At 42.0% G+C, this 22,933-nt stretch overlaps 1 protein-coding gene across 1 annotated transcript; it reads left to right on the top strand.

The window, feature by feature from the left end:
- The first annotated feature begins 396 nt into the window (after positions 1-396).
- LOC106824404 (zinc finger protein 709-like) lies at positions 397-22,513 on the top strand. Its single transcript, XM_044751810.2, has 4 exons — positions 397-562; positions 18,241-18,367; positions 18,572-18,632; positions 19,024-22,513. Exons 1-4 carry the CDS (start codon positions 560-562, stop codon positions 20,711-20,713), a joined length of 1,881 nt encoding a protein of 626 aa, XP_044607745.2. The 5' UTR covers positions 397-559; the 3' UTR covers positions 20,714-22,513.
- Positions 22,514-22,933: the final 420 nt, after the last annotated feature.

The following is a 22,933-nucleotide window of genomic DNA, read 5'->3' on the forward strand; positions in this document are numbered from 1 at the left end:
GGTTCTGTTCTCCTGCTATTCCATACTATGCTCGGAATAAAAGAGCACTACTGCCAGACCTTCAGAGTCCAAGAAATCTTTCTATGGACTCCTCTGCTCGCCGAGCCCGCATCAGTCTGTACTTGAGCCGTCTGAAACTCAGTCAGTACTTCCCCCTGCACACCTGCACCCACGAGTTCACAAAGAGCTGGGTGGAAACCATAGAGGCAGCCCCAGGCCAGGAAAAAGTTCTGGTTAAACGCAAACGTGCCAAGTGAGTCTGGTTCCAACCGCCAGCCCAGGCGGGTTTGGCTGAGCCCTTCAGCCTCCCACCTGCTGCCACTCTGGCATGACGGGGCGGGGCGTTTGGGATCGTCCAGTCAGGGGAGCCTCTGGGGCAGGTGGGTGGGGCCATGCACTGGACTTCCTGTTAAGGTGGCTTCCGGCTGCTGCCGAGCTGCACGTGAGCTGTTGTCTGCCGTAAGGGTCCTGGTGGCTCTGCTGCAGCTTCTGTCACCCTGTGACCTGCAGTGGCCGTGGGGGTCGTAGGAAGAACTCAGGGGACCCAGGAGCCCTAGGAATGGTGAGTGTGCGGCCCCGGGGTGAGGACGCGGAAGGAGGGGCTGGTGGGAAGCGGCGGAGGGGGCCCGGCCTCCCGCGGTCCCCTCCGGAGTCTGCGGCCCCGAGTCCGCGGCGGCGCCGCTCGGCCCTCAGGCCCCTCCGGCCGCAGCGTGGGGGCGGGGCCGGCAGCCGGGCCCCGGGCGTCCTGTGGTCCCTGCGCGCGGCGACTTGGACCGGAGCGTCTCTGGGCCGCTGTGCGGCCGCAGCCCCGCGTGTCCCAGACGGTGCGGGGCCCGCGGGAGGGCCCGCAGGACAGTCGGGCCTCGGTCTCCGGGCTCCGTGCGCGGAGGAGCTCTGGTTGTGGGGTCCCCAGAGCCTCCTTTCTCCTCAGAGCGCACCCGTTTTCTCCATAGTTTTCCAAATGTTTGGGGAGCAGCGTCTCAATCCACAGTCCTTTCCCCACAGGCTGCTCTTCCTGGGACTGACAGTAAATCCGTAAATTTCCAGATGCCTCCCCGCACTCCCAAAGCCACTTCCCCTCTTTCATTCGTAGGATCATTATCAACACTTCGTCCTCCCTGGCGCGTTTCAACCAGACCCAATATTTTAACCGCTTATCGTTATCCCCCAGAGCCATGGATGGCTCTATTTTTTTTTTTTTTTGCAAGATTTTATTTTTCCTTTTTCTCCCAACAGCTCCCCCCCCCCCATAGTTGTAGATTTTAGTTGTGAGTGGCTCTAGTTGTGGCATGTGGGACACCGCCTCAGCATGGCCTGATGAGTGGTGCCGCGTCCGCGCCAGGATTCGAACCCACGAAACCCTGGGCCACCGAAGCAGAGCTCGTGAACTTAACCACTCGGCCACAGGCGGGCCCATGATGGCTTTATTTTATTTTATTTTTCTAATTGAGTTAATGATAGGTTACAATCTTGTGAAATTTCAGTTGTACATTAATGTTTGTCAGTCGTGTTGTAGGTGCACCACTTCACCCTTTGTGCCCAGCCCCCACCCCACCTTTCCCCTGGTGTCCACTAAACTGTTCTTAGTCCACATTTTTAAATTCCTCATATGAGTGGAGTCATACACAGATTATCCTTCTCTAACTGGCTTATTTCACTTAACATAATTCCCTCAAGGTCCATCCATGTTATTGCAAATGGAATGATTTTGTTCTGTTTCGCAGCTGAGTAGTATTCCATTGTATATATGTACCACATCTTCTTTATCCATTCATCTGTTGATGGGCACTTAGGTTGCTTCCACGTCTTGGCTATTGTAAACAGTGCTGCAATGAACATTGGGGTACATAGGACTTTTGGGATTGCTGACTTCAAGCTCTGTGGTTAGATACCCAGTAGTGGGATGGCTGGATCGTATGGTAGTTCTATTTTTAGTTTTTTGAGGAATCTCCGTACTGTTTTCCATAGTGGCTGCACCAGTTTGCATTCCCACCAGCAGTGTATGAGGGTTCCTTTTTCTCCGCAACCTCTCCAACATTTGTTACTATTAGTTTTAGATATTTTTGTCATTCTGATGGGTGTAAGGTGATATCTTGGTGTAGTTTTGATTTGCATTTCCCTGATGATCAGCGATGATGAGCATCTTTTCATGGGCCTATTGGCCATCAGTATATCTTCTTTGGAGAAATGTCTGTTCATGTCTCCAGCCCATTTTTTGATTGGGTTGTTTGATGTTGTGTTGTTGAGTTGCGAGAGTTCTTTATATATTATGGATATTAAGCCTTTGTCAGATATATGACTTGCAAATATTTTTTCCCAGTTAGTGAGTTGTTTTTTTGTTTCAATCCTGTTTTCATTTGCCTTGAAGAAGCTCTTTAATCTGATGAAGTCCCATTTGTTTATTCTTTCTATTGTTTCCCTTCTCTGAGAAGACATGGAGTCCGAAAAGGTCCTTTTAATACTGATGTCAAAGAGTGTACTGCCTACGTTTTCTTCCAGAAGCCTTATGGTTTCAGGTCTCAGCTTTAGGTCTTTGATCCATTTTGAGTTTATTTTGGGGAATGGTGAAAAAGAATGGTCAATTTTCATTCTTTTACATGTGGCTTTCCAGTTTTCCCAGCACCATTTGTTGAAAAGACTTTCTTTTCTCCATTGTATGCCCTCAGCTCCTTTGTCGAAGATAAGCTGTCCATAGATGTGTGGTTTTATTTCTGGGCTTTCAATTCTGTTCCATTGATCTGTGCACCTGTTTTTGTACCAGTACCATGCTGTTTTGATTACTGTAGCTTTGTAGTATGTTTTAAAGTCAGGGATTGTGATGCCTCCCGTTTTGTTCTTCTCAGGATTGCTTTAGCAAGTCGCAGTCTTTTGTTGCCCTATATGAATTTTAGGATTCTTTGTTCTATTTCTGCAAAGAATGTCATTGGGATTCTGATTGAGATAGTGTTGAATCTGTAGATCGCTTTAGGTAGAACAGACATTTTAACTATGTGTATTCTTCCAATCCATGTACATGGAATGTCTTTCCATCTCCTTATGTCGTCATCCATTTCTCTCAGAAAGGCCTTGTAATCTTCATTATATAGGTCCTTCACTTCCTTAGTTAAATTTACCGCAAGGTATTTTATTCTTTTTGTTGCGATTGTGAATGGTATTGTGTTCTTGAGTTCTTTTTCTGTTAGTTCTTTATTGGAGTATAGAAATGCTACTGATTTCTGCAAATTGATTTTATACCCTGCAACTTTGCTGTAGTTGTTGATTACTTCTAACAGTTTTCCAATGGATTCTTTGGGGTTTTCTGTATATAAGATCATGTCGTCTGCAAACAGCAAGAGTTTCACTTCTTCCCTCCCTATTTGGATTCCTTTTATTCCCTTTTCTTGCCTGATTGCTCTGGCCAGGACCTCCAGTACCATGTTAAATAAGAGTGGTGATAGAGGGCATCCTTGTCTTGTTCCTGTTTTCAGGGGGATGGGGTTCAGTTTTTGCCCATTGAGTATGATGTTGGCTATGGGTTTGTCGTATATGGCCTTTATTATGTTGAGGTAGTTTCCTTCTATGCCCATTTTGTTCAGAGTTTTCATCATAAATGGCTGTTGGATCTTGTCAAATGCCTTCTCTGCATCTATTGAGATGATCATGTGGTTTTTATTGCTCAGTTTGTTGATGTGGTGTATCACGTTGATTGATTTGCGGATGTTGAACCATCCCTGTGTCCCTGGTATGAATCCCACCTGATCCTGATGTATGATTCTTTTGATGAATTGCTGAATTCTGGTTGCCAAAATTTTGTTTAGAATTTTTGCATCTATGTTCATCAGTGATATTGGCCTGTAGTTCTCTTTTTTCGTGGTGTCCTTGTCAGGTTTTGGGATCAGCATGATGTTGGCCTCATAGAATGTGTTAGGAAGTGTTCCATCTTCCCTAATTTTTTGGAATAGCTTGAAAAGGATAGGTATTAACTCCTCTGTGAAAGTTTGGTAGAATTCTCTAGGAAAGCCATCTGGTCCTGGGGTTTTATTCTTTGGGATGTTTTTGATTGCTGTTTCAATCTCTTTCCTTGTGATTGGTCTGTTCAAATTGTCTGCCTCTTCTTGAGTGAGCTTTGGGAGATTGTAGGAGTCCAAGAATTTATCCATTTCCTCTAGGTTATCCATTCTGTTGGCGTATAGTTTTTTGTAGTATTCTCTTATAATCCGTTGTATTTCTGCAGAGTCTGTTGTTATTTCTCCTCGCTCATTTCTGATTTTGTTTATTTGAGCTTTCTCCCTTTTTTTCTTTGTAAGTCTGGCTAGGGGTTTGCCAATTTTATTTATCTTCTCAAAGAACCAGCTCTTTGTTTCATTGATCCTTTCTACTGCCTTTTTTGTTTCAATAGCATTTATCTCTGCTCTGATTTTTATTTTTTCTCTCCTTCTGACTTTGGGCTTTATTTGTTCTTTTTTCTCTAGTTCAGTTAGGTGTAGTTTAAGATTGCTTATTTGGGATTTTTCTTGTTTGTTAAGATGTGCCTGTATTGCGATGAATTTTCCTCTTAATATAGCTTTTGCTGTATCCCATATGAGTTGGTATGGCATGCTATCATTTTCATTTGTTTCCAGGTATTTTTTTATTTCTTCTTTAATTTCTTCAATGATCCATTGCAATGATTCAGTGTTCAGTAGTGTGTTGTTTAGTCTCCACATCTTTGTGCCTTTCTCAGCTTTTTTCTTGTAATTAATTTCTCGCCTTATAGTGTTATGATTGGAGAAGATGCTTGTTATTATTTCAATTTTTTAAAATTTGTAGAGGCTTGCCTTGTTTCCCAACATATGGTCTATCCTAGAGAATGTTCCATGTGCACTTGAGAAGAATGTGTATCCATCTCCTTCAGGGTGGAGTGATCTATATATGTCTATTAAGTCCAATTGTTTTAGTTTTTCATTCAGCTCCACTATTTCCTTGTTGATTTTCTGTCTGTATGATCTGTCCATTGATGTGAGTGGGGTGTTGAGGTCCCCTACTATTATTGTGTTGTTTTTAACATCTTCCTTCAGGTCTGTTAATAGTTGCTTTATGAATCTTGGTGCTCCTGTGTTGGGTGCATAGATATTTATAAGCGTTATTTCTTCTTGATGAAGTGTCCCTTTGATCATTATATATTGTTCCTCTGTGTCTCTCTTTACCTGTCTTATTTTGAAATCCACTTGGTCTGATATAAGAATTGCAACACCTGCCTTTTTTGGCTTGCTATTACCTTGAAGTATTGTCCTCCACCCCTTCACTCTGAGTCTGTGTTTGTCCTTGGGGCTGAGGTGTGTTTCCTGGAGGCAACAAATTGTTGGATCTTGTTCTTTAATCCATTTTGCCACTCTGTGTCTTTTTATTGGAGAGTTCAATCTGTTTACATTGAGAGTGATTATTGATGCATGTGGACTTAATGCTGTCAATCTGTCGCTCATTATCTTGTTTTCCTGCATTTGTTTTCCTGTGTGCTTTAGCTGGCCCATTTGATACTGCAATTTCTTATGCTGGGTTTCTTAGATTTTTCCTTATTTATGTTTTGTGGCTCTGTTCTGTTTTTTAGTTTAGTTGCTACCCGGAAGTTTGTATTTAGAATCTCATGTATAATATAGTCTATTCTCTGGTGGTCTCTTACTTACTTGGCCTAGACTGATTTAGAGCCTTTGCTCTTCCCTTCCTAAATAATTATTTTCCTTTCTTATTCCAACTCGTGTTATGAATTTGTAGTTAGAGTGATAAGATCGTCCTTGCTTTGGTAGTTTTTACCTTAACTCTAATGCTATAGTTGAATATTTGCTATCCTGTTCTGGTTCTATCCATTGGTCTCCCTACTCTGTGGTTTGTGACCCCTTTCTCCCTTTTTTCAGGTATGAGAGCCTTCTTGAGGATTTCTTGTAGTGGAGGGCTTTTAGTTACAAATTCCCTTAACTTTTGTTTGTCTGGAAAAGATTTAATTTCTCCCTCATATCTGAAGGAAATTCTTGCTGGATAGAGTATTCTTGGCTAAAGATTTTTATCTTTTAAAGCTTTGAATATGTCACTCCATTCTCTCCTAGCTTGTAAGGTTTCTGTAGAGAAATCCACTGACAGTCTGATAGGGGCTCCTTTATAGATTATTCTCTTCTTTTTTCTTACTTCCCTGAGTATTCTTTCCTTATCTTTCCTTCTTGCCAATTTTACTACTATGTGCCTTGCAGTAGGTCGTTTTACATTGACAAATCTAGGAGATCTGAAAGCTTCCTCTACACGCATTTCTCTGTCAATCCCTAGATTTGGGAAGTTCTCTTCTATAATTTCATTAAGCACACTTTCTGCTCCATTTTCCTTTTCCATCTTCTCGGGAATTCCTGTCATCCTTAAGTTCTTTCTCCTCATTGAATCCACTATCTCTCGGAGATTTTCCTCTTTTTTTTTTTTTTTAATTCTTAGTTCTCTTTCTTCCTCTGTCTGGAGCCATTCAGCCTGTCTGTCTTCAATTATGTTAATTTGTTCTTCTGTGGTGTCTACATGGGCATTCAGGGAATCCATATTCTGTTTTATCTGGTCCTTTGTGTTTTTCATCTCTAGTAATTCTGTTTGATTCTTCTTTATAATTTCAATCTCTTTTCTGAAGTAACTCCAGAACTGATTGACTTGTTTCTGTATCTTTCTCTCTACCTCATTGAGTTTTTTGATTATAGCTTCTCTAAACTCATTTTCACTTAGTTTACCTAATTCCAAGTCCTCAGGACTTAATTCTATGTTTTTATTGTTTTCCTTCTGGTCTGGGGCTTTTATAAATTGCTGGATGGTAGAGGAGCAGTTTTTTCTCATGGTATTAGAATTCCGTTGTAGTTACAGCCTGTTGCCATTAGATGGGGGTTGAGAGCCGCATGTTCTGAGCTCTCCGCCTTCGGGCAAGATGGCGGTGCCCAGTGCGCTTTGCTGTGAGGAAGGGCCTGCTTTTCTCGTGCTCCAATCTGGATTTGGATCAGTTCTGTTCTCTGGTCTCCCGAGGCCCTGGGTTTATGGGGTCCTCGTGCACGGAAACTTTTCACCGTCAGCGGGTTTCCACTGTACCAGCGGCGGGAGTCCTGGATGATCCCCTGGTTGCGCGGCCCCTCCCCCGCTCCTTTCTGGACCCGTGCAGCAGTGATCACAGACTCTACGGGAGGGAGCGACGTTCTCTCCTACCCCATTCCAGCTCCTCTGAGGCCGGCAGCAAGGTCTCTGTCCTCCGCCTTCTTGGTATTGTAGGTCTCTAATGTGTTGGCATTAGATTTATTATCTGAAATTCAGTTTTTCCAATCCTTTGTTATATTTTGGAGGGGAAGGAGTCCCGAGTCAGCTCACCATGCCATTTTTTCCGCCCCTTCTCCCATGATGGCTTTATTTTAAGCATTATATTTGTCTGTGTGATACGGACTCCGGGAGCCGAGAAGTTGAAAGATTTCTTGGACTCTCAAGGTCTGGGAGTAATGCTCCCTTATTCAGAGAATAGTGTGGGGACAGGACCCATGGGAAGGAAGAGTTGCTGTGGATTTAGGGCAGGGCTAAACTTATAAGGCATAGGTATGTGAGTTATTCCTCTACAAGACAAAGGAAAGATCATATAAAAAAGTTGTGGGGCTGGCCCAGTGGCACAATGGTTAAGTTCCCACATTCTGCTTTGGCGACCCAGGGTTCACCAGTTGGGATCCGGTGCAGACATGGCACTGCTTGGCAAGCCATGCTGTGGCAGGTGTCCCACGTATAAAGTGGAGGAAGATGGGCACGGATGTTAGCCCAGGGCCAGTCTTCCTCAGCAGAAAGAAGAGGATTGGCAGCAGATGTTAGCACAGGGCTCATCTTCCAAAAAAAATAAAAGTCATTAAAATGGTGGGTGCAGTTGGGGTCTGGTTATTGGGTGGTCCTGTAACTTTAGAAAGAATCCAATTGGATCAGGTCAGGATGTCCTGTGCTTCCCGGAGGATGATGTAGATTGGTATGCAGGGCAGGACGCCTTGGGCTTCTTTCCCTGGGGCAGCCTCGATCCTCATCATGTGGATATTTTACATAGAGGAAAACAGAGAATAACCACCTGGAACCTCATTGCAGGAAATGCTTGTGTCTCTCCCCCAGGATCTTTCTGGGCCCAGACATCCTCTGGGAAGTGCTTTAGGTGGAGGTTCCTGTTGAAAAAAATGTCCTGGGTGGTCTGTCCCATTGGCATCTCCCCCCACATTTGAGAATCAAAAAGTTATTCACTTATTTAAGTTTCTGTCTTTCAATAAAGGTAAATATATTTAGTCAGTAGACCTTGGAAGACACTATGAAGTAGTTCCAAACAGGCAACATAGAGGTGAATTTCAGGAAAAATATAGTATTCATTTGTAACATTCCATTTGTTCAGAATACTTGTTTCAGTCTTTCATACCTTGAATGTCTGTTGTTAGTTTCTGAGGTGTGTTCCTTACTTTTGGATGCTTTCGAATGAAAGTCCAGGGCTTACACATGCTGACCACAAGTGTTCAGGTGTGATTTCTTGGCTCGGAAATAATGTCACCACAGGACCAGGAACAGAGTTGTCATCCCAAATCATGGGTGTTTGGCATAAGAGCTATTTTGAGCTGATGAGTAGTAAAAAACAGCAGACACAGGCAAATCTCTGAAAACCTAGAAGTTACCCTTTTGTAACAGAAGTTTACATTTAAGAGAAACATCCCTTTGTAAGGGTGCCTCCCTCTCTGTGCCAGGAAGGGCAGGATGGCTGCAGATCTGTGGAAACTTTGTCAGTGGAAAAGGCGAGTTAAATCTGCATGACAACTTGATCCTTGTTAAGTGTGCTTTTCCTGGTAACCTCCCGTCACTAATGCCATCTTAACAGCAGGATGTTAAAGCTCTTTGTCACAGGAGTTGGCCAGCCAGGAGCCTGTGCAGAAGAGAAAGTTTTGATCTGCCAGTCAGACCTCACCCTGCCAGGTCTTTGCATCCCAGCTGGCCCTCCCTGCTCCTTTAAGCCTCAGCCCATGCTCTGGATGAGGGAGCCAGAGTTGAGAGCCTGTCCTCCTGTCTCCTTGCCAATCGATGGCACCTTCAACTGTTTCTTCTTTCAAAGCCTGGTGTGCCATGATCCCAGCTTCTGTGCGCATCAGGTGGCTAGCCCTCACTCAGTAACAGTAGGAATTCACCTTTTTTCTTAAAGGAATAGACATTTGTGGTTTTCTAGTTGAAGTGATAGGAATAGCTTATACTTTTCTTCCCTACTTTCTCTGAAAGGTCTGCATTTAAATGCTTTTGCTGGATTATTGAAACACTGGGTTTGTGTCATGTAAAATAACAATGCTGTTCCAAAGCATCTCCAGTGGGGAGCAGAGGCTCCCAGTCCAAGACCCAAGCTAAGGCCCCCTTAGGCGTGCAGAGGGAAGGACTTGAAGGCCCAGCTGTTCTTCCTGGGGAGCCTCCCCCTCCTCCTGCTCACACCCCCATGGAAGGAGCCTTTATCCTGAGAGGAGCTGCAGAGCCCTGGAAAGCTGGGGGTGCATGTGCTCATGGGGTGGGGAGTGACACCCTTCCTGAGGTTGTGGTTGTGGTTCCTTAGGGCTGGACATTTTAGACACTGTTTGAATTTTGCACCCACACTGTAGGTGCACTGAGAGTGTAATCTGTGCACAGTGAGGAAGTTTGTGAAGATCAGGTCTTCTGTCCTGTGGAGACAGGGTTCATGAATTTGGAGTTCATGTGGGTCAGAACCTTAGACTGAATCTGGCTGAGAGTTTCCTCACGTGTGAGAGTGGGAACCTGGGGGAGGCAGTGCTTCCATGCTCACAGGAGAGGGAGGGTGCATGGGGCTCCCAGAGTTCATTCCTGTGGCTGCTCAGGGGTCCCACCCCCCCTTCACCAGGGACTGAAACTCTCCAGCAGTTCTGTCTCAATTGGGAGAGTCTACACCTCAAGTCTGGGAATATGGTCCCTTTCTGAGTGTGGGTTTCCTTCTGAACTGCAGGCCAGCAGGCTGCTTCTATGAGCTGATTGGAATATTCCTGTTTCTGTCCTTGGATTCCTTGATCAGTTGAAGGTTACAATCCTCTGATTCTAGTTTCCATTTGCACTTGGGGTTTCGGAATGTAATGTCAGAGATATCATGTGAGCAAGGCAAGAAAATTGTGGAACAAACAATTTTTTTTCCATTTAGACAAGAGAACCTCAAGATGTGAGATGGGTGTATTTCAGTTCTCAGGTGCATTTTCCATGTTTAGGTCAGGTTTGTGTGTTCATGTCCCTAGAGAAGTTTCACATTTAAAAGGCTATACGATTCCTAAGGCAAGTGAATTTTACTTATTTTCTTATTGTTTGTGTGTTTGTGTGTAAGGAAGATTGTCGCTGAGGTACCATCTGTGCCCATCTTGCTCCATTTTATGTGGGATGCTGCCACAGCATGGCTTGATGAGGGGTGCTGGGTCCACACCTGAGATCCAAACATGTGAACCCCCGACCACCGAAGCAGAGCAAAGTGAACTTAACCACTATGCCACCGGGCCAGCCCCTGAATTCTGTTTTAATGGATGTGGGGAAAAGGCACTTGAATTTCTCTTTTCATTGATATGAGGAATCAGGTCAGAGCTTGTGTAAATCTTTGGAATTCCTAGTTTATTTCAGGGCTTAATTGCAAACCCCTAACGTTGTATAATATGCTACTCCTTCCTAAAAATATTCCCAGGGTAGATATAGTGGAGGCAGAAACAAAAATGCCCCTTGTCTTTTTTGTTAGAAAGAGATTGGCAAATATTTTATGGTTTACAATTTTATATCCATTAATGTTTAAAGGATTAAATCTTGAAATGGTTTCCTATGTAGAAATGTTAAAAATAAAAGTTATTTAAAAATAATGATCAAACATACGAAAATATGGTGTATGTAAATGTCTCTCCTTATTTTATTTTATTTTGTTTTTGAGGAAGATTGATCCTGTGCTAACATCCGTGCCCATCTTCCTCTACTTTATATGTGGGACGCCTGCCACAGCATGGCTTGACAAGCGGTACATAGGTCCATGACCAGAATCCAAACTGGCGAATCCCAGACCACCAAAGCGGAGCATGTGGACTCAACTGCTATGCCACTGGGCCTGCCCTGGTCTGCCCTTATTTCAAGTGAAGAATACATGGGAATATTTTTGTTTCTTTGAGGAAGATTAGCCCTGAGCTAACTGCTGCCAATCCTCCTTTTTTTGCTGAGGAAGGCTGGCCCTGAGCGAACATCTGTGCCCATCTCCCTTCACTTTACCTGTGGGACACCTACCACAGCATGGCGTGCCAAGCAGTGCCATGTCTGCACCCGGGATACGAAGCAGCCAACCCTGGGCCACCGAAGTGGAAGTGAGCATTTAAGGGCTGGGCCACCGGGCCGGCCCCTGCATGGGAATGTTTAAAAAGTTTGTAAGAGAGGACAGTAACTTAAGAGAACTTCCTGCCCACATGTCCTGCCCCACTCCTGCTCTTCCTCCAGCCACTCTCCAATGACCAGTTTTGCTCACTGCTTCATCATCCTGTTAGTGTTTCTTTATATAAAAAACAGTTAGTGTGAATGCCTATTTTTGTCCCTCAAGTTTCTTCTTGTAATGAGTGGCCAGAGTTTGGTACTGATGATGTTTGACGACTGACCACTTAAGCCTCGCCCTCCCTTTTCCCCTGGGCCTTCCTACCTGGACAGGCTGATGAGAAAGCCTGGAGGCTCCTGCACTGTGGGCTGCTACTTGCTGGGCAGCTCCTCCTGGGCGCTGTGCTGCCCTGGGTTGCACTGTTGACCCCACCAAGCCTGGGTTCTAACTGCAGAGGACACTGAGTTGGCAGTTTTGGGAATTCCTGTCCTCTGAGAGCAGGAGTCTGGGAATCCAGCCTCCTTAATGTGATCTTCTGTCAGTGTCTTGGGTGGCATCTGTCTGTGTGTTGAGAGTGAAGGTGAGACTGAGGCTGGAGTCGCCTTGACATTAGGGGGAGTCTACGGTTATGAGGATGATTATACCCTGTCACTGAGCTGAGCCCATCTGATGGTTGCTCCTTAAAGAGTAATTATTTCAGAGAGAAGGAAGGGCCAGGAAAGTGCAGCCAGTAGGAAGCAAGATTCCAGAGGGCTCCCCAGGGCCCCTAAGTCACTCTGCCGCTGCTCCCAGCCCTGTACCTGTTGCAGCAAAGATCCCGACCCTCTGGGTTATAGTGGACCAACCACAGTCTGAGTTTGGCCCAGTGAAGAGATTAATTCAACCCAACTTAAGCTCAGGCACCTGAAACTCTATAAAGCAACCAGTTGTCTTGCCCCTTTGTGGTAAAAGAATTCTGGAAATGTCTTGACTCAGAGATACCCAAAATAGAAATCAGAGTCACACTTGTATGTACACTAATAGGTCTGCAATAGCAGGACACTCGTCATCCACCTTGGGGTTCTGACACTACTGATAGTGACCATGGCACTTCTCAGAGAAAACAGTGCTGTGCTCCCCAACAAGGCATTCGATGGAAGTTTCCCCTCCCGTTTGGTTCTCAGGCTCCTAGAGCACAGACTGGCTTATTGAAATACGTTGAAGTCATTGTACAACTCAAAGGACCTACGACTAGAATATACAACCATGTATTGGGGGCTTTTAGGAGAAGAAGAAAAAAAGATTGGCAACAGATTAGCTCAGGGCCAGTCTTGAAAAGGAAATAACTTGAAGTCAGTTGAATGAGAGATGTCCTGTTTCAGTAAAAAAGGGGTGAATTGGACAAATTACAGTGCGCGGTGCACGTTAGCATTGACTCTGTGTTACACACTGTGTGGGTTTTGGCAAATGTGTACTGACGTGTCCCCATCATTTCTGTATCATGGAGTGTAGTTTCGCTTCCCTGAAACTCCCCTGTGCTCCACCTATTGACTCATCCCTCCCTCCAACCCCCAAATCCTTCACAACTAAAGATCCTTCTAGTGGTTCATACTTTTGTCTTTCCCAGAATTTTATATACTTGGAATCATACACTACACAGCGTTGTCACATTGGCTTCTTTACTTAATAATAGATTTTTAAGGTTCCTCTATGTGTTTCCATGGCTAGATTGATACCTCATTTCTTTTTATCATTGGACGGTGTTTCATTGTTTGGATGCACCACTGATTGTCTGTTTGATACTTGAAGGACATCTTGTTGAAAATTCTAACACTTGCCAATTATGAATAAAGTGCTTCTAAACATTGTTATGTAGGTTTTGTGCGAACATAAGGTTTCAGCTCATTTGGAAAAATACCGCGGAGCATGATTGCTGGCTCTTACTCTATGTAGTGACAGTGTATCTCATTTTGAAAGGAGGTTCCTGTCTTCCAGTGTGGATGTTCCAAATCCGGTTTCTACCTGCGATGAACTAGGAGTCCCTGTAGCTTTGCATCTTCACTGATGTTTGCTGTTCTGAATATTTTGACTTTTACCAATTTAATAAGTGTTTCGTGATCCCCATTGTTGTTTTCTTTGCAATTTCCTAATGACATTTGATGTGGAGCATGGTTCATATTGCTTATTTCCCATCTAGATCTCTCCTTCAGTGAGCTGTCTGCAGATCTTTTGCCCATTTTTAATTGCATTTTTTTCCTCTATTACAGTTTAAGAATTCTTTGCATATTTCAGATACCAATCATTCATCCAATAAATGTTTTACAGAGATTTTCTCTTACTCTGAATTGGTGTTGATCTTCTCTTTACACCATCTTTTTCAGAGGAGGAGTTTTTCGTTTTACTTAAAATTGTAAAAGTTTTGGTTCTTTTGTGTACCTTGCTTTTTGGTTTTCTATGTGAAAATTCATCAACAAACACAAGGTCATCCAGATTTTCTTCTGTGTTATCTTGTAGGAGTTTATTCCTTTGGCATTTTACATTGAGATGTGTGATGTGTTGTGACTTAATTTTCATGAAAAGTGTGAGGCCTGTGTCTACATTTGTTTTGTGTGTGTGTGTGTTTGCATGTGGGTATCCATTATTTCTCCCCGTTTGTTTAAAATACTTGCTTTTTCGTTTGAATCTCCTTCTGTGTCAAAGTTCGGTTGACTCTATTTGTGTGGGACTGGAAGGAAAGCAAACTTACTGTACTCTCTTCTTAATCCCAGGAGTTGTTTCTGTCATTGTGAGTTCTTCCAGTTCTTGCATAGAGACAGTCATATCATATGGAACAAACGCCATGAATTTAGCTACAGGATTTGTGAAGATGTTCTTTCTCAAGAAGTGGAAGTTCACCTCTATTACTAGTTTATCATAAATGGATGTTGCATTTTATCATCTTATTTTATATTCATTTCTCCTCCTTTCCTTCCTGATATTAGTAATTTCTGTCTTCCCTCTTCTCTTTGTTATCTTCACTGGATATTCGTCAATTTTATTCGTCTTGTGAAACAAGCAGCTTTTTTCTTTTCATTTTCTCATTGATTTCCCACAATGATATTCATTTCGTTCTAATTTTTATTATTTCTTTTATTGTGCTTGCTTTGGGTTTAACTTGCTCTTCTCTTTATTCTTTGTTAAGGTACATGCTTGTGTTAGTGATTAGAGATCTTTGATTTTTCCACTGTATGTGATGGCTTAAATTTCCCCCTGGATACTGCTTTCGCTACATCCAAGAACCTTTGCTATCTTGTGTTTTCATGTTTTTAATTCAAAATAATTTTTCATTTTTCTTGAGACTTCTAGTTTGCTACTATGGATTATTTAGAAGTGTATTTTTGAATCACCGTGTATGAGGGGGTTTTCCAACTATTTCCGGTATTGCCTTCTAGAAGAATGCTTATGTGGTGTGAGAGCCTATTTTGTATGATTTCTGTTCTTTCAAATTTGTTAAGGTGTGCTTTATGTCCCAAGATGTAGTTTGTTTTGGTGAATGTTGCATGTGAACCTGAGAAGAATGTATATTCTGCTGTTCTGTGAAGTATTCTGTAGATTACAATGAAACCCAGCTGTTTCACAGTGCTGTTCATTTCACGTCTGTCCTTCCTCACTTCCTGCCTACTGAAATGTCTGATTCCCGATGAGGGGGTGTTGACTTCTACAGCTTTGGTACTGGATCTGTCTGTTTCTCCTGCATTCGGTCAGTTCCTCCCTGAGGTGTGTTGTCCCTCTGTTCTTAGGCAGGTACACATGCAGCGTTGCTGTGCCTTCTCGGAGAATAGGCCCCTTTATCCGTACCTACTGCCCCTCTATCTCTGCATCTTCCTCAGTTTGAAATCCGCATTGTCTATGATGTCTATTCCTTTGGCAGCTTCCTTTGGACTCGTGTTGGCATAGTCTGTTTTTCTCCATCCCTTTACCTTTCATCTGTCTCTGACTTTGTGCTTAGGGTGGGTTTCTTGTAGACAGCATACAGTGGTATTTTTTGAACTCTATTACTGTGTCTTTCAGTTGTAATGAGACCATTGATGATTAAAGTGGTTGTTGATTCAGTTGGATTAATATTTACCAAAATTTTAGTTTTTCCATTTTTACCCTTGTTTGTTTTTGTCTTCTACCTTTTTGCCACCTTTTCTCGTTAAAATTGAGCATTTCCTGTAATTCTTTTTTCCCCTCTCTTAGCATATCAGTTACACATTTTTTAAAAACATATTTTAGTCTTTGTCCTTGAGTTTTCAGCATACATGTACAACTAACCCACCCCCTGCCAAGTAACACTGTGCCGCTTCACCGTGTGCAAGTACCTCTTAACACACTGTCCCCAATTTTCTTTTCCCTGTGTCTTCTCACATTGCTGTCATTTATTTCTCTTGTCCATAAGCTTCTCATTGCCAAATACATTCTTCCTGACATTAGTTTAAACAAAGTGTCATCTGTTATATTAATTATAAGAAACATAAAAGATATGTCCCCTCATTTTTTCTTCTTCTAATCCCCTACCTTTATCATTTACATTCTTTCTGATAAACTTTCCAACAATTTCATTCCAAGTATGTGTACTTGGGCCAAATTTCCTCAAATTTTGTCTCAGAAAGTCCTTATTTCTTTGTACTGCAGGATAATTTTGCTTGACCGAATTCTAGGAAAGTGGGTTTTATTTTCAACTCTTTAATTCTTTCAGACTCCTCTGTTCTTGTTGCGTGGTTTTTGAGAAGTGGTCCAATTTAATTCAAATCTTTGTTTCTTTCTGTCGAAGGTGTGTTTCTTCTCTGCCATTTTTCAGTACATTCTCTGTCTGTGATGTGTCTCTAGTTTCAGTGTGATACCCTTGGGTGTGCACTTTTGTACTTTATCGTGTTTAGTGTTCTGTGAGCTTACTGCATGGCCAGTGTGCTGGCTATCATTAACTTTAGGGTAATTTGGTGACTATTACTTCATGTTTTCTTCTGTCTCTTTTCCTCCAGGTATTCCCATTATCTGCATTTTAAGCCTTCATTTAAAGAGGGTTGTCCTAGGCTTCATGGAAATTGTGTCCTGTCTGTTTTGTTATTTTTCCCTTGCATTAGACTCTGGTGAAATAGACATATTTTTTTTTAGTACAGGCCTTATTAAGAACAGAATATGTGGGGCATATTTCAAAACGCCATCTTTTTTTTTTTTTGTCTTTCACAAGTTTGGAGACTCTGGTTTGTCCTATGACCTCAAGGCTCTCCTGGATCTAAGAAAGGTGGTTCATGTCAAGTTTATTCATTTTCTTCTTGTAAGATCAAGAATGACAGCTTCTAAGCTCCTTAGGTGCAGGATCAGAAGTTGACAGGGCATCATCCAGAGTGGCTGGTCAGGAAACACTTCCCCTTGAAGTTGGACAAAGGAAATTTTATGTTTTTTGGGGGAAACCACTGTTAAATGCTTTATGTATTTTATAATCATGGGCAAATTTAACATGAAACCATTGTGGACTTCAAGGAGCTCCCTTGCAATCTGCAGCTCTTTTGTTTTTTTCCTAAAGATTGGCACCTGAGCTAACAACTGTTGCCAATCTACAAGTGGTGTTTTTTCCTGCTTTTTCCCTTCAATCCCCCCAGTAAATAGTTGTATATTGTAGTGGTGAGTGCCTCTGGTTGGGCTATGTGGGACACCACCTCAGCATGGCCTTACAAGCGGTGCCATGTCCTCACACAGGATCTGAACCAGCAAAACCCTGGGGCGCCAAAGTGCAGTGCGTGAACTTAACCATTGGCACGGGGCCGGCCCCAATCTGCAGCTCTTAACCTACCCCTCAAGGGGAGCAAAGCTCCGGGTACACTGTTAGCATTTGACCAGAAAGAGCTCTTGTGGCACATTATTATCTCACAATGTGTTCTCTGTTTGTGAGGAAGATTAGCCCTGAGCTAAATACTGCCACTCCTCTTTGTTGCTGAGGAAGCCTGGCCCTGAGCTGACATCCATGCCCATCTTCCTCTACTTTATATGTGGGAGACCTACCACAGCAGGGCTTGCCATGCGGTGCCATGTCCGCACCTGGGATCTGAACCGGTGAAACCCGGGCTGCCAAGAAGCGGAACGTGCGAACTTAACTGCTGCACCACCAGGCCGGCCCCTAAAAATGTGTTCTAAAATTGGTGAGAAGTAGCTTTGAGGTCCATAACTATAGTGATCTTATGGTCTAAGTTTTCATGACTTCTTCCTTGTGCCTGAGCTCTCAGTTCATGATCATTCCAGCCCCATCAAATCATCCAGAGTGAGAAAGGTAGAACTGAGTCTATGATAGATATTACACAAGTTAAAAGCACTGTTTAACCACAACAATATTTACATTCAGCCAACTGCATCTGCTTACGTGTAATGGCCTGGAGGTTTAGGACAATGTGGGCAGCTTGGCTTGGTCAAAGTGTGTTTTCACAGGCCTCCTGGACTCTCAGTTTGGTGATGGGACCACAACAAAAAGCTTGCACTTGTTCACTATGTTTTTATTCACTGAAACATCCCATAGATTTCACCCTCTGCCTCATGGAGTGCTGTAACTGGTTGGTAAAGTGAAAGAAGATGATTGAACTTTTCTTACGAAGAATCGTTGGTCCACAAATGATGTTTGTTTCATTTTATAGCATTTCTGTCATTTCCCAATATGTTCTGGAAATTTTTCTTAGAGAGAAATCGGATGGAATGTGATCACAGTAAAAATGTGTATTTCCATGTGTTCATAATATTGTTAAATTGGTGAGCATTGTGTTCAGAAAAAAGGGAGTTTGTCATGTTCACACATAGGACGAATGTTTGGAGATAATAGAATCCCATGTAACCTTCCTAGAATTGCAGTATACATCCCCAGTGCTGTCAAGTTCATGTATGCTACTCTAAACACATTTGTGGTGTTTTAGGACTCAGTGACCACTGAGGACGTGACTGTGACCTTCACCCCAGAGGAGTGGGCTTTACTGGATCCTTCTCAGAAGAAACTCTACAGAGATGTGATGTGGGAAACCTTCAGGCACCTGGCCTCAGTAGGTAAGGGTGAGGACATTCCTTCACGTCATCAATGAGAGAACAAGTGGTTCTTGCCCATCATCAGTGTTCTAAGATGTAGATGTGGAAAGGGGAGGTTGTTAGTAAATAAAGTAGAAATGGCCATAGATTATCATAGACTTAGAATCTAGAAATTTTTGTCTAATTTCTAATATTTGGAATAAACTTTCTGGGTCTGCATTTCAGAAGTAACATGGGAAGATTGTGATGTTGAAGATCAGTACAAAGACCAGGGGAGAAAAGTAAGGTGAGTCACGCAATAGAAAGTTCTGTCTCACGTGAGAATCCTTGTATGTTAAGAAATTGTTCTAAAAAAGAACAAACAAAACCAATAACCCTTGCTTCAAATTTTGCTACTTCTTAGAAAATGTTCACCAAATATGCTTTGTGAAATGTGATGTAGAGGTTCACTTTTTGCAGAATATTTCACTTAGAAATAGTATTAGTGAACCCTATCTATGAATATCACTGTTTCGATAATAACAAGGGTGAAGTCCTTTTCCAGAAGATTCGGTATATTTAATTTCAGAGAATTCACAGAAGGGAGAAATCATAAACATTTCCTATCAATCGTAATAAACATAAGTATAAAATCATGAATAGAGAAATCATTAACAATGTGCTTCTCATTTGTACAGAAAGCATATGGTAGGGAGAGTCTGTGGAAGTGAAGAGGCTCGTCAGTGTGAAGAAAACGTCAGCCTTCTTCCAAATCTCAGTCTGAACAAGAAAACTACAGGAGCTAAACCATGGGGATGCAGTGCATGTGGAAGGGTCTTCATGCATCATTCATCCCTTAAAACGCACATTAGATGTCACACTGAATGTAAAACATATCACTATCAAAAATATGGAGAGAAGCCATATAAATGTAAGGAATGTGGGAAAGCCTTCACTTATCTCACTTTACTTCGACTGCATGAAAGAACTCATACTGGAGAAAAACCCTATGAATGTAAAAAATGTAGTAAAGCCTTCACTTGTTCCAGTTATCTTCAAAGACATGAAAGAATTCATACTGGAGAGAAACCTTATGAATGTAAAAAATGCAGTAAAGCATTCGCTTGTTCCGGTCATCTTCAAAGACATGTAAGAATTCATACTGGAGAGAAACCCTACGAATGTAAAAGATGCAGTAAAGCATTCACTTCTTCCAGTAATCTTCAAAGACATGAAAGAATTCATACTGGAGAGAAACCCTATGAATGTAAAAGGTGCAGTAAAGCATTCACTTCTTCCACTTATCTTCGAGTCCATGAAAGACGTCACACTGGAGAGAAACCCTTTGCATGTAAAAAATGCAGTAAAGCATTCACTTGTTTCAGTTCTCTTCGACTTCATGGAAGAATTCATACTGGAGAGAAACCCTATGAATGTCAAAGATGCAGTAAAGCATTCACTTCTTCCAGTTCTCTTCAAAGACATGAAAGAATTCATACTAGAGGGAAACCCCATGAATGTAAAAACTGCAATACAGCATTCACTTCTTTCAGTTCTCATCGAGTTCATGAAAGAATGCATACTGGAGAGAAACCCTATGAATGTAAAAGATGCAGTAAAGGATTCACTTCTTCCAGTAATCTTCAAAGACATGAAAGACTTCATACTGGAGAGAAACCCCATGAATGTAAAAAATGCAGTAAAGCATTCACTTGTTTCAGTTCTCTTCGACTTCATGAAAGAATTCATACTGGAGAGAAACCCTATGAATGTAAAAAATGCAGTAAAACATTCACTTGTTCCAGTCATCTTCGAAGACATGAAAGAACTCATACTGGCGAGAAACCCTATGAATGTAAAAACTGCAGTAAAGCATTCACTTCTTCCCGTTCTCTTCAAATACATGGAAGAACTCATACTGGAGAGAAACCCTTTGAATGTAAAGTATGTCTTAAAGCCTTCAGTTCTACGAATTCTCTTTCAAAACATGAAAGAACTCACACAGGAGAGAAACCCTATGAATGTAAAAACTGCAGTAAAGCATTCACTTCCTCCAGTTATCTTCGAGTTCATGAAAGAACTCATACTGGAGAGAAACCCTATGAATGTAAAAAATGCAGTAAAGCATTCACTTGTTCCACTCATCTGCAAAGACATGAAAGAACTCATACTGGAGAGAAACCCTATGAATATAGAAACTGCAGTAAAGCATTCATTTGTTCCAGTTCTCTTCGAAAACATGAAAGAACTCACACTGGAGACAAGCTCTATGAATGTAAAGAATGCAATAAAGCCTTTACTGCTTCCAGATATCTTCGAGTCCATTTAAGAAGTCATACTGGAGAGAAAGCCTGTGAATGTGAGGAACGTGAGAAAGGCTTTGAATGAGAAAGGTGCTTGTTCTCACATGGAAGAACTGGGTCAAGGCAGCTGCTGCACAAGGCAGCAGAGAAACAAACTCGAATTCGTATTTTCGTATTTGGGCCTTTGTGGTTCGTCCTTCTTTCTGACTGGTATTTGGTGAATAGACTTTGAATTAAGTAAATGCCTCATGCAAACTTTTGAGGATATGCACAAACGCACACTAGAGGTAAAACCAGGTAGATAGAAACAATTTGGGACTTTTGTCATCGCACTTCTTTCTTGAAGGCATGAAAGGACTCACTGGATAAAAACGTCTTGAATGTTCACAGCATGAGAAAGACTTCAGTTGGCCTACACCCTTCTATGTGAAACTCCCACCAAAAAGAAATGTAAATGTAAGTCATATGAGAAAGCTTCATGGAAATTAATTTGTATATGAGGTTCTAGAAAACTTTCAACAGGAAAGAGTCATTATAAAAGTGGTAAATATATTGTATTTATCAAGCCTTTCTTAAAGTGCAAGATTAGACTATGGATTTCTATAAATTACTTCAGAAATGAATATTGAGGTGAGGTCATTCTGCTAGTCATCCTTCATAAATAGTAAATAAGATTCATAGGTAGTGCATTTGCCTGAAATCAGTTAACTTTTTATCTTTAGTTTTTTTAGTAATGTTTTAATTGTTCTGTGTGAAGGGGGTATTGAAACATGACAGGTTGTATTTGTTGTGATTTTCTTACTGGCCTTGTATTACAGTTCCTGCATGTGCTTCATCCATTGTACATATTGTACATGTTTCAGAGAAAGCTCCTTTCTGGGGGTGGTGGGTGGAGAAGCCTGTTTTTATTTTCTGTGCTATTAAACAGTTGGGGAAAATTTATGTTTGGCAAGTTTATCCAAGAGTGTACTTCCTGTGAATTGTTATTTTTGTATTTGGGCCTATGCGGTTTGTCCTTCCTTCTGACTGGTATTTGGTGAATAGACTTTGAATTAAGTAGAGGCCTGTGGCAGGGCAACAAAATCTAGAGCTGGACACATCACCCCTGTACTGCATTATGTCAGTGAGGGTAAGCTGAAGAGCTAGATCTTTAAGAATCCGTCCCATTGATGGTTACTTGTTGGAATCCACCAATGGCCTCACTTGCATGAGATCTGGAAGGCAGAGCACACAAGGCCTTAGGCCGATTTTCGAGCCACCACACAGGGAGGGAGACAATTGCATAGGAGCTTCAAGGACACCACCTTCCATCCCTTTTTCTGGATTCTTTGCCCTTCTTGTCAAGAGTATCTTGGAAACCACCAAGAAATTAGTTGATTTCCATTTTGTTAGAGATGCATTTTCCACTAGTTTCACATCAAAGATCCATTCGAGTTAGGGTCTTTCTGTAAGGCCTCTTGTGTCCACCAGGAAGCCAATTCAGACCTTTGTGGTTGGGAGTATTCTCTGACTCCCCTTTTCCCTAGATGATAATTGAGTAAAGTCTAACGTGTATAGGAAACACCTTTGCTGTTCATAGTGCTAGTGAGCACATTTTCCTGCTTCACCATGGTATCTCCAATGGGACATAAAAAGAACCTGTGAGTTTGTTTCTCTGCTGCCTTGTGCAGCAGCTGCCTTGACCCATTCTTCCATGTGAGAACAATCACCTTTCTCATGTTTGGAAGACTGTGTGTTTCTTGTTACTTGTAGCTTCAATGTATTCCCCCAATGTGTTGTCAATGACCTTTGAGTGTACATCAATAAAACTATGTCTAGGGGCTGGCTCCGTGGCTGAGTGGTTAAGTTCACGCACTCTGGGATTTCGTTGGTTGGAATCCTAGGAGCGGACATGGCACAGCTCATCGAGTCGTGCTAAGGTGGCATCCCACATGCCACAACTAGAAGGACCCACAACTAAGAATATACAACTATGTACCTGAGGGCTTTGGGGAGAAAAAGGAAAATAAATAAAATCTTTAAAATCTATGTCCATCTGTTTCCGAAATGAACACTTCTCTAGTTGTTTCATTGATATATTTTATCAACTGTTCCAGTCCATCCTATGTTAATAAATATTATTGTGGATTTCATTTTTACAGACTATTAATATCCATTTATGATTATGGATTTTCAGATATACTTCGCAAGGTTCTTCATCTAATCATTATACATTTTGAGTCAATTTTATCATGTGCGGACCAATTGAGTATTTCTTCATCAGTTAAACTGTATTTCTTATTCTTTTACAGTTATAATTTTGTCA

The sequence above is a fragment of the Equus asinus genome, chromosome 20, assembly GCF_041296235.1.
Source record: "Equus asinus isolate D_3611 breed Donkey chromosome 20, EquAss-T2T_v2, whole genome shotgun sequence".
Taxonomy (NCBI): domain Eukaryota; kingdom Metazoa; phylum Chordata; class Mammalia; order Perissodactyla; family Equidae; genus Equus; species Equus asinus.